The 12494-nt window shown below is 35.7% G+C and overlaps 1 protein-coding gene across 1 annotated transcript; it reads right to left on the bottom strand.

Moving 5' to 3' along the window:
* Window positions 1-6375: 6375 nt before the first annotated feature.
* LOC111911012 (uncharacterized) lies at window positions 6376-8618 on the bottom strand. Its single transcript, XM_023906782.1, has 4 exons — window positions 8586-8618; window positions 8029-8515; window positions 7061-7330; window positions 6376-6842 (listed from the first exon to the last, which is right to left on the bottom strand). Exons 1-4 carry the CDS (start codon window positions 8616-8618, stop codon window positions 6376-6378), a joined length of 1257 nt encoding a protein of 418 aa, XP_023762550.1.
* Between the last annotated feature and the right edge of the window lie 3876 nt (window positions 8619-12494).

The following is a 12494-nucleotide window of genomic DNA, read 5'->3' as shown; positions in this document are numbered from 1 at the left end:
ATTTATTATTTGATTAATAAATTAATTAGAAAAATTGAAATATATTACTTATTAATATATTATATGATTAATATTTTAATTAGAAATAGTAGTTATTAATTAAGAATTAATAAGAAATTAATTGGAATTAATTTTGGGTTAATTAGAATTAATTGAAAGTATAAGGGCTAAGTTATAATTGTTTAATAGTTGAACAAGAGATGAATTCTAAAATACTCCAAAGGTGGCCAATTTTTGGGCTTGCCAATAGGGTTTCTATAATGCTTCTTATAGATAAATAAGGAGTTTGATAATTGCTTAATTTAAGATTTTATTATAATATTCAATTAGGTTTATCCAAGACTTCCTTATCAGTTATCAAATAGGACCCCTAGGGTACCTATTTTGGTGCACTCTTCCTCACTTCCATAGAGCCAAAATTTTGTTCTCGCTTTCCCTTCTCCTCAAGTCTTCTAATTGCTAGGGTTTTGGGTACAAGCCATTAGAGACATTCAAGTTTTTTGTGCTTGCTTTCTAAGGAACTTCAAGATGATTTGACTTGATTATTTTTTATAATAATAAAAAGGTATGTAACTTTAATCTTTATATGAGTGTCGATTTCCATAGCCTCTCCTTAGGGTTTCTTGATATTCATAGTTTGTTGTTGTCAATAGAGAAAAAACATAGATCCTTTCTAGGTTGCATGTGAACTTAAGGATTTAAGTATTTTTTTCGCTCATATGTAATTTTTAAAACCTAGAAAACCCATCAAAGCATCCAAGTCTTTTTTTTCATGGACATTCCAAACACAAAGGACCATTTTTCTTTGTTAGCTTGAAACCCTAGTAGGTTGACAGTGCTTTGTTAATCTGAAGTTGGGAGGATGAAGAAGATGTGGGTTTCTTGGGATAGGGATGGAGTTGATAAGAAGGAAAGGAATAAAAAAGTATGTATTCAAGAATTATCACCAATAATAAATGAGAAAGGTTAAATGAAATGATGAAAGTACCCTCACATGATCTGCACGTAAGGGGAGATAATGGCTCCAAGTTGACGGAGTGATCCAATCATTAAATGTTTTGAAACCACATGGAATTTTTTTGAGGATAAAAAAAAATTAAGGACTGAACTCGATTTTTTTTAACATCAGGGACCATTTTTGAAATTATTACTACTACTAATAAAAAAATTAACTATAATAATAAAAATAAGTAGTAATAATTGTAACAACAATAATAATAAGTAATAATAACAATGTATATGTCTATGTATGTTTATATATATATATATATATATATATATATATATATATGTGTGTGTGTGTGTATGTGTGTGTGTGTGTTTATGTTAACGTATATGCATGTATGTGTATGTATATGGCTATCTTTGTTTGTTTATTCATGTATGTCTATGTATGTGTTATATATATATATATATATATATATATATATATATATATATATATATATGTGTGTGTGTGTGTATGTGTTAGGCATTTAAATATCAAAGAATAATATGAATAATGAGTTCTGATGGTATACATGGTTGTGCATATATACAAGTATCTTAGCTATCAATTGGTCAATTTATAGTAATTAGTATATAATAAAGGGGTGAGAAAAATGAAGCGAAAAAAACCGATGTACAACGCTCAAAAAATGAAAATTAAAAAAAAAAACTGCAAAAGGGTCCATATGGTATGTTGAAAATTTTGTTTTAATAAGATAAATAAAAAAACTAAAAACAGAAAAAAGTATGGACAAAATCATCATCATAAAAAAGTTCAAAGCAAATCGGATCAAACTCGCAACAAAATCAAAGTTTTGACCAGTAGTGCTAATCCAAAACTTTTTGGACAAAAATGACAATTTTGGACCGACGTATTAGTGACGGAATTAAGACATATGTTGCTATTTTGTCATAAATCATTTTGTAATTACTCAATTGTAACAACCCAATTTTCAAAAGAAAATTTTCATTTTTGATTAACCTAAATACTTTCCATAAACCATGAAATCCCAAATACAATTGTTTTCAAAATTCATAACAAATACAATTTTATTTCAAATCATCAGAGTGTCCCATAAAAACGTCTGAGAGAGAGAGAGTGTGTGTGTACGCCGCACCATGAAGCCTTGCCGTTGACCTCTGGCTCAGATTTACCTAAAACAAATCCACAAACTATAAACTAATGCTTAGTGAGTCTCCCAGAGCATACCCCACACACAATCCACATAACACATATCATATTAGCTATAAAAGCTACATATATCACATAAGCCATGCATACAAACATATAAGGATGTCATGGGGTCCCCCACATGGTCTTATACCAAAGTGTCATGGGCTCCCCCATGGTCTTTAACCGACAAGCCATGGGCTCCGCCACATAGTCTTTCATTCGACTGCCATGGGCTCCCCATGGTGTTTAACCATCAAGCCATGAGCCCCCGACATGGTCTTGTCCAAGTGCCATGGGCTCCCCCCGTGGTCTTCCCTGCAAGTATCATATAATCACTAGCATACCACATAGCATACATCTAACTATCATACCACATATCTCTACGACAACTAGTGTACCACATATCAGAAAATGGGTTGGCTTTGGTGCCTTAGACCCATTGGTATGGTGATGAGACTCACCTCTGTCTGATGAATCCAAAAGCTACTCTCCTAGCAGTCCGTAACTTATGCTGAATAATAATAATATTACCCAAGGTTAGGACTGAACACAATCTAATTAGAGAACCCAACCCCCAAGTCTTTTCATAATGGCCCAAAAAGTCTTCCTTTGCTAATGGGCCCAAAGTCCATGTCCAAAATCATTAATGGGCCTCATGGCCCAATAAATCCCAACCATAGTATCCATGGCCCAAAACAGATAAGTTGGCCCATGAACTCCAAAACGTGACCAGGCCTAATGACTAATTAAGGCCCAAAAGCTTACAAGCCCAAAACAAGTCTGAGCCCATCTGAGGTGCGTACGCCTTACGTATCACCCTGGTACTTAATGCCCTTGCATGCTATATGGGACTTAAAAACTTCATTCTTCATATAAGGACTTCATAGAAAGCTTCAAACTCATGCATGGAGTTTAGATACTCTTCAAGCTAGCACCTTTGTGCATTTAGCATGCTCACAAAGTTCAGATCTAACCATTTCAGCCTCTAGAGTTGCTCAACTCTCACGAGAAGGTCCAAAACCAACTAAAGGGATAAAACAGAAAACCCTAGCTAGATCTAATGAATAAGATGGCAAGATCAAAGCTCTATACCTCCAGAAGCTCTTCAAGGTGAACTAGATGCAGATTCTTGAAGCCTAATGCCACTCCAAGCTTTCTTAGCAACTCCTTCTTGAATGGACATTAAAATGGCCACAAATATACTCCTTAAGCTTAAAACCACTCTCACAAGGTATCTATGGTGTAGAAGGGCGAAATAATATGAGGGAGGCTGACTAGGGTTTAGTCCAAGAGGCTTAAGGGAGTTTAAATAGGTGTCAAGTACGAGAATTAGGGTTTTGGACCTCTGTTGCGTATGCCCCGCGTACCTATGTGTACGCCCTGCGTACGCGGCCAACTTCCGTGATCATGCATCCTTAGTATGCTAAGCGTACTCCTGGAGTACCCCCCCCCCCCCCCCCCCCCCCGCATACTAAGGGACCTTCTATGCCATCTTTTCTTTTTCAAAGGTCTAAAGAGTAATACCTGAATTGGAGTGTTACATCAATCTTTCTGTCTTTTTTCAGGGTAATTACTAATATATAGTCTACTCTAATAAATGAATGTTTTTTTTGCCACATGTCACACTCTTATTTAATTTACTAAATGTCATTTTATGGTTATTTTGAATTAATTTTTTTTCCACATGTTATTTTATGAGTTTTTTTCTATTTTATTAAATTCCATATAATATTTTAATGTAATAATTAAAATAAATGTAGTAATAAATGAATATCAATTTCATTAATAAAGTTACCTTTTAGGGAGGAATTCAGGTAAATTACAAAACAAATCCTCTTACCCAACGCTCTATACGAAAGACGAATGGACGCATGTGCGCTGGAAGAAAACTTCGACGATGTTAATTGAGGTCAGGAAAGAAGAAACAAGTTACTTCGTCTCAAACATACTGAACGGAGCTACCAAGGAGGAATTTAGGAGAATCTTCTCCAAGTTTAGAGAACTATCAGATGTTTAGTTTGGAGATAGAAGGGGCAAAACTGGGAAAAACTATGGGTTCATCAGATTCACTGGAGTGATTTACGACAAGGACCTGGAGATCAAACTAAATGGTGAAAAATGTGGGAACAATACTCTGGAAATAAATATCGCAATGCATGAAAGGAAGGAATATCGCCATACCATCAGTCACATGAACAAACCAAATTTGCCCTTTGAAATGCTAGGCAAGGGGTAGGAGGTTCTGCCTTTATGGGAAGTAGGACATATGCAGAAGTCATTGGGGCAAAAAAATCAAAACTTGAATGAAATCCTTAATAATACTAACCGTGCACAAGAAGCAAATGAAATCAAATTGCAGACCGACGAAAGGATGGAGAGATGGATTCATAAAAGTACTCTAATCGGAGAAACTTTATCAATCGATCACCTTGTTCACTTACCGACTTTGCTCTCCATACATAGTGACAAGGTGGCGGGCATGAAATATCTAAGGGGAACGAAAGCCTTGCTCACTTTTGATAGTACTGTTGCAGCGGAAGAGTTCCTGGAAAACAAAAAAATTGGTCGGGTATCTTCAAATGGTTGTCACAACAATACTGGTGTAATTCAAACTTCAGTGCGGTCATCAAGTCTATTGGGAGGATCATTGCACCATTCGAAGGCATTCAAGATCGCGTGGATTTGTCGTGTGTCAAGCTTAGCATTCTAACCAGAACGATGAATAAATTAAATGAGGAGATCATAGTTTATTTGAACAATGGACCAATTAAAGTGGGAATAATGGAGTACGAAGATGAACTTTGGCTCCCATCTAAGTTCGACAATAATGATGCACCTTATGAGTAAAAAACGGAGGAGTGTGATGATATTAATGTAGAAGGAGATCACAGGGAAGAGGAAGATTCAAAGGCTAACAGTAGTGATGATGAAGGAATATCCGATACTCGTACGGATGAGGTGGAGGACGGAGAAATTTTAGATGATGCCACCACCACTAAGGCGGTAACCAAAGTAGATACCACCACGCCAGACTATGGCAATCAATTTTCGGCACCGACTCCGACACCGGTTGCTTGTTGGCTCAGCAACCGAGCAGGAATCCGGTATTTCGGATAGTGGCAGACAAGATTGAGATCCAAGGAAGTCATGGTTACTATGGTAATTAGCTAGACGACGGTATGGTATTGTGAGTAGCAGTAGTGATTTGGGATCCTTATGTGGAATAGTTGTTGACCGGGAGATGCTAATCCACTTGCAATGGGATTAAATAATCTCCGAGTAATCGAGTTGACTCTGCTGCACAGCTCTCGTCTGAGTCTAACCGTTGTGGAGATAGATCCTTTACTCGAAGGATTATCTGGACTATCTGTTAAGACGGGCATTCGACATCTGTATGTGGTAAGTGAATTCATCCGGTTGGTAACACCGAGATAATCAGGACTGGAAATGGTCGTTCGATCAATTATCTGTGAAGGGAAATTGTACGATACGGTTCCCGGGTGGGAGGTCTGTCGAGGAGTCAGACCAATGTGATGACTCAGGATCCGGGTAGGACTGTTCATTATTCGGATAAAACCGACTTATCCAATTGGACAATTTGGATTGGACTATTTGGTTCGGATATTCAGATTTTTGGATTGGTTTTCAACAAAACTGAATTATTATTTTGGATTTCGGATTGATTTTGTTTTATAAAATAAGAACCGAATAGTCCAAAAAACCGAATAAATATTTATTATTTATCTATTTATAATATATATCTATAGTTAGTTATTAATTTTATAATTTATTTTTTCAAATAGGAACATTTCACCCGATAGAAAAACATTAATATGCATTTTCACTCAAAAGTTTTCTATCTATAAAATATTTAACAATAATATATCTTCTTATTAGTTGTTTATAAATTTGAAATAACAACTAAGGGGTCGTTTGATTTGCTGATTGGGTTAGAGCTGACTGAGTTAGAAATGCTGACTGAGTTCACATCTGACTGAATTCATGTTGTTTGATTATTTATCTGACTGGTTGTGCTGAATGATAAACATGACCATATTATCCTTATGTTTTCCTTTTGTGATGGATAAAATAATTATAAAAATAAAAATTATCACATAAAATCCAAATTAAACAAACATAATTTAAAATCCAAATACAAAGTGAAATACAAAACCCAAATACACATTGCAATAGATAATAAAAAGGTATATCATTTAACGTGAACCATTTGAAAGTAACTGATTAGCAATCTGGTCACGCAAAGTAGTGATATACTCAACGGCTTCTGAACCCCATTCTATTCCTTGTATGTTTTGGCCCTCACTTCCTCCACCTCCCACATTAGGAGTAACCGTAGTGTTTTGTTCAAAGTTTATCAAAAGGCCATCTTGAATATCATATTTCTTTATAAAATTATGGACTGCAACACAGACAATGACTATGTCTCTTTGCACTGAAAAAGGATTAGGAGCCATACGTTTTAAAATTGGAAATATTGCCTTCAATACACCATAACCATGTTCAATGATATTTCTAAGTTGTGCATGAGCATTATTGAACCTTTCTTCCTTAGTTAAAGCTCTGTTTCTTCGAAAATTGGCTAACCAATACCTAGTAATGCGGTAAGGAGCCATAAATCCACGGGTGTTGGTGTATGCAGCATCACAAAGGTAATATTTATCTGTAGATGGGTGACAAATTAATCATATAAATACTATAGATAATAAAACTTATAGAAAAATGACAAACCTAGTGGAGGGAATGGAAATCTAAAAGTCGGATCAAATGCAACTTCTTTCAAAACATTAGAATCGTGTGCTATGCCCTCCCATCCAGCCCATACAAAGGTGAATATCATATCAAAATCACAAATTCCTATTACATTTTGATAACATTCACCTTTTCCTCTTCCCTTATAGCGAATTTGTTCATCAACGGGCACGACTACATGTACAAGTGCTCCATCTAGTGCACCTAATGCTCTAGGAAATATGTTTTTTAGTCGTCTATGTCGTTCTGAGGTATTTCTTGTTGTATTTGAAGATGTTGGTATGATAATTTCTCTTGCAAAACACATCATTGCTTTTAGCACTTCATGAAAACATTGATGAATCGTTTGTATGGAGTGGTGAAACCTTTCTTTAACAGCTCGAAAACGTTCATTATGTCCTATAACATGTAAAAATATAGTCATCTTCTCTTCAACGCTTATTGTCCTACTATGTTGCAACCAATTTCTTTGAGTAAAATGATTGCATAATAATACCAATGCATCTTGTGAAAGACGCATTGTATAGGACATCTGTGCATCAAATCTTGTATATATGCATGTCCGGTTTCTTCCGATTCGTTAGCTTTTATTCTTCCAATTCTATTTTTTCTTTTTCGAACCAACATCAACCAATAGCATGAGAGTATAATGAAACCTAAAAACTCACCTTCCTTATCCATATGTAACATGTTACATGTTAAATACAAATCCCATAAATTTTATAACCAAACCATGAAAGTAATCAATAACATTAAAATGGATGACATATAATTCCATAACATTAAAATGGATGACATATAATTCCATAACATTAAAATCCATCAAATAAAAATCCATAACGTAAAAGTCAATACCAAATAATAATCCCTAACATAACACATAAACAACCTAAACTTCAAAATCCTAAACATAACAAATAACAACCTTACACTTAAAAATCCATAACATGTACCATAATATAAATCTATAAAGCATAAAGACAAAAACATCCTAAAGTCATACTAAAGTCAACCAAGTAATCCAAAATTCTTTCCCGCACTTTTCACCCACAACTCACAAGTCGAAGACTCGAGGCGTAACCAAATTTTCCTGTTACCAGCATTTTCAGCGAACAACATAAGAGCAGTGATATATTTCGGATCAGAATTATCCAGCTCCAAGCCTTTCAATTTTTCAATACATTCATCCATCTCCTTGTCAAGATTATTAGTTTGTGCGAATGCCTGAGCCGCCTTCATAATTTCTTTGCCAACCTCTCTTATGTCATCATCCAGTGTTTCCGCGGGTGCATTTTGTTTTCCTCTTTTATTTTTAGACCGAGCAGAAGAATCTCCACTTGCATGTGATGCACTTGTAGGTGGGGGTACTGTTGAAGCTGAGGCTAGGATATCCATTTGAGGTGGAGTATCTACCATTTCGATATCCTCACAATATTGTGTAGTAAAGACTTCTGCAGGATGAAGGAGTGTCGAAGATGGTCCCCAACTAGCAGCATTGGTCGAGGTCACACCGTCAAACAACTGGGTGCATAGATCAGGGTAAAGGAGGGGTGCATTTCTTAATTTCTCAACCATCTTGTTCAACTGTTTGAAAAAATGGTTTTATGATTAAACTTATTAAAAACTAATAATGTGTTTTAAATTAAAAGTTTACCTTTTCCTCCGCTTTCCATTCTTCATCCGTCATTTGAAACGTGTTTGTGACAGGATTATAGAGATTCCCACTTTTGTTTTTTAATTAATTTCAACCAAACGACATACTTGCTTTTCAAGTAGTCATGCATAACGATATTTTGATTTGTTTTTTGTCAACAACAAAGTCGTGTTCTTTTTTAGTTTTTCAGCTATTATATTTCATGAGGTACTTTTGAGACCACTACCCTCCCGACTGTTACTTGTTAGTTCAAGAAAAGTACACAAATGTATACACCTATAAAAACACAAATTTGCACACATATACACAAGTGTATATATATATATATATATATATATATATATATATATATATATATATATATATATATATATATATATACACATGTACACAAATAGTCACAAATATTTCATATTTATAAATATACAAAATTATTATGAGATAAAATAAAAAATGTGATTAACATGAAAAAATACAAAATGATAAATAATAATAATAATAATAATAATAATAATAATAATAATAATAATAATAATAATAATAATTCATCAAAAATAATAAATTGTTAATTTATAGTAACAAAAATACCACACTTTGGTGTCTTTAGTATAATTAAAATAAATTATATAAATATAAGAGTAAAATCCATGTTTATTGTTGGCATTTGTGGCTTAAAATTGTTTTCTCATCCCAAGTATGGTAAACTTTTGTACTACTATATTGTTGATTAAACAAGTTTATGACTAGCGAAAAAGATAAACACAAGAAAAAGAAACATGATTACTCAATCAAATGACATAAAAATGATGACAACCACACATCTTCAAGAATTCCTGATTGGTTGGCATTCACAAAGCTTCAAGAATTCATGTCTTTGAGATAGAACATTGACAGCTTTAAAGAGATACACTACCACAAAAATATATGGACAATTATGGACAATTTTTGCCCCTGATTATGGGGTATTGACAGAAAAAACATTCATGCTTCCATGGAAGCTTGTCTAACAAAAGCAAAAAGATACAGAAATATTATGCACAACAGTTTTGAATGGAACAGAAGAACACCGAAATATTTTTGGTGTTGTGTGTGTATTATTATCAAATGCAGGAAAATATTGCCCCTGAATACAATTCATGTCTTTGAGATAGAACATTGACAACTTTAAAGAGATACACTACCATAAAAATATATGGACAGTTGTGGACAATTTTGCCCCTGATTATGGGGTATTGACAGAAAAACCATTCATGCTTCCATGGAAGCTTGTCTAACAACAACAAAAGGTACAGAAATATTGTGTACAACAGGTCTGAACGGAACAAAAGAACACAGAAATATATTTTTGGTGTTGTGTGTGTATTATTATCAAGTGCAGGACAATTTTGCCCCTGAATACAGAAATAATAACGAAAAAACGAAGAAAAAACTTGTTGATTTTGTTGCTCTTGATCACGGTATGTTTTGATGAAGATTGATCATGGTATTGTTGTTGTTGATCACGGTCCTTTCTTCTTCGATGGTAGATAACGAGGGAGGAATGAAACAGTGACGCAACACGAAAGTATGTAGGACGACGTGTTTTTGTTTTTCTTTTCTCGGTCCATCAAGTAGAAATGAAGGACCGAATCCTTTATTTTTTTTTGACCGAGTCCTCACTTCTATAATTGCTATCAAACATGCCAATTGGTATTTTATGGACCCAGTCCCTCTTTGGACCCAGTTAGAGACCATATCAAACGACCCCTAAGTAATTTGTTTTTGCTTCTTGTGTAAAGTTTAGTAATATTATAATTATTTGTCATTTTAAAATGTTTCGGTTTTTGAAAACCGAATTATAAAAACCGATCCAACCGAATTGTGATTGGATCGGATCGGATTGGATTTAAATTTAGTTTGGACTATTCGGATCTATGTTTCGAAAACCGAAATCAATTTGGATTCACTTGATTGGATCAGATCAAACCGATCCATCCAAACGAACACCCCTAGATCCGGGGAGGCAGGCGTAGTTTCTTGCATGAGACGAAGGATTTACCCTTCGCCGAGATTAGATAAAGTCTCGTTTGGTGGGGATCAGTTGCCTTGGGAAGGCCATCGGAAACTCAGGGTGATGGCTGCGTCCCCCGGGATGTCGGGTGTCAATATTTGTTGTGTTCCGAACGGTTTGTCGATTTGTGGTAAGCGTTGGATACTTAAGTTTTATCGAGGTCGAAGTGCTCTCTAGGCTTCACCTTAAAGAGCGACACCCCGATTCGGGAAGCAGGGCTGAAGGCCCGGTATAGTGATTTTGTCAAGATTTGCCGCGGATGGGCAAGGTGATGCATCATGTAGGATTATGATGGAATTTCAGACTGATTCATAGTGCTTACTATGTCTCAGGCACGTAAGTGTTTGCACAACGATTTCGTGTAGTTCCTTTGGTCGATATCCATGATAAAGAACGTTTGAATCAGGAGAGGAAGTAGTGGCAGATATCGATCAGAAAATGAGGATCCTACAGATGTAAGGTAGCAAGGTTAGTAAAGGTGCAGTAGGAAACATCAGTCGAAGTAGTAAGTGGATAGAAGAAGTCATGGGCTTCGAGGACGAAGTTTAGTTTAAGTGGGGGAGAGTTCGAGGACGAAGTCTAGTTTACGTGGGGGAGAGATGTAACACCCGAAATCTAGAAGGTCAGTTAAGAAAGAGAAAACTTCATTTATAAGTCCAACTCGTCGAGTTCAAGGGGAAGAACTCGATGTGTTGGAAATTTGTCACACGTTTTTTTGGAAGACCAACTCGAAGAGTTGGGGAGGTCCAACTTGACGAGTTGCAAGGAGTTTGGGAAATCCTAATTCCAGGATTTTGTACCCTATTTAAACAACTTAAACATCAGGAGTTAGCCTCATTTCTAGCCTCCACTGTCCTAAACCCTCACCTCGAAACCCTAAGGCACTTTTGAGTGATTGTGAGCCATATTTAGGGTGTTGTGTGTGTTTGAAGCCACTTGGAAGGAAAGAAAGCTTGGGGATACAAGAAGGAGCTACTAGATCCAAAAACTCTTCATCAATGGCTGCATCTCTGAGGTATAAAGTCATCACCTTGACTTGTAGTTAACTAGATCTCCCTTCTTGAAGTTTAAGCTTGATTTTTGGGACTTTGGTTGAGTTATCCAAAGAGAAGAGGTTTCCAGGGGTTGATGGAGTAGATCTGACCCCTATATGACCTCTTGAGGCTTAAAATTGCAAACTTTATTGGCCTCTAGGCCCCATTCATGCAATATGTCCATTATGAAGCCATAAACGAGTCTTAGAGGGTGTTTCTAGCATGTATGAGAGTAAAGTCGAAAACTCTACATGATTTGCCCACTTTGGGACACCGGATCTGTGTTTTGGAACATTTTAGTGGGAATTTAAGGGCTTAATGGATCAAGACCCGCTTTAAGGAACCTAGGTTTGAGTTTGAAGCTTAATGGATGGTTCTTGAGGGTAAAGTTAGAAACTTTACCCTTTTGGACATCATTGTGGAAGAGATCTAAGGTTTGGAGTCCTTGGATTAAGGATTTTAGCAGGGAACCCAATTGCTAATTGGGTATATTGATTAGTAATGGTAGCTCGCGAAGCCGGCGGGGCAACAACTAAGGATTTCATTCGGGGAGCTTCAACATTCGAGGTGAGTCTCCTCATAATACCAATGTGTCGAAGGCACCAAGGCCGGCTGTAACAACCCAATTTTCATGAATAAAAATTTCGTTTTAAATACATCACTTCTAGAGAATATAAAAGGACTAAAACATTGTCTGATCAAATACCACGCCAGTGAACCGTGTCTAAAAACCAAGTCATACATTTAATTAAAATATCAGAGTATAAATCCCAGTGGAGCTCGTAAATGCGGAAATCGGAGAGTGTGTGCGTGACGTGCCGCTAC

This window comes from Lactuca sativa, chromosome 1 (genome assembly GCF_002870075.4).
Source record: "Lactuca sativa cultivar Salinas chromosome 1, Lsat_Salinas_v11, whole genome shotgun sequence".
Taxonomy (NCBI): domain Eukaryota; kingdom Viridiplantae; phylum Streptophyta; class Magnoliopsida; order Asterales; family Asteraceae; genus Lactuca; species Lactuca sativa.
This window is presented reverse-complemented; position numbering and strand designations above follow the sequence as displayed.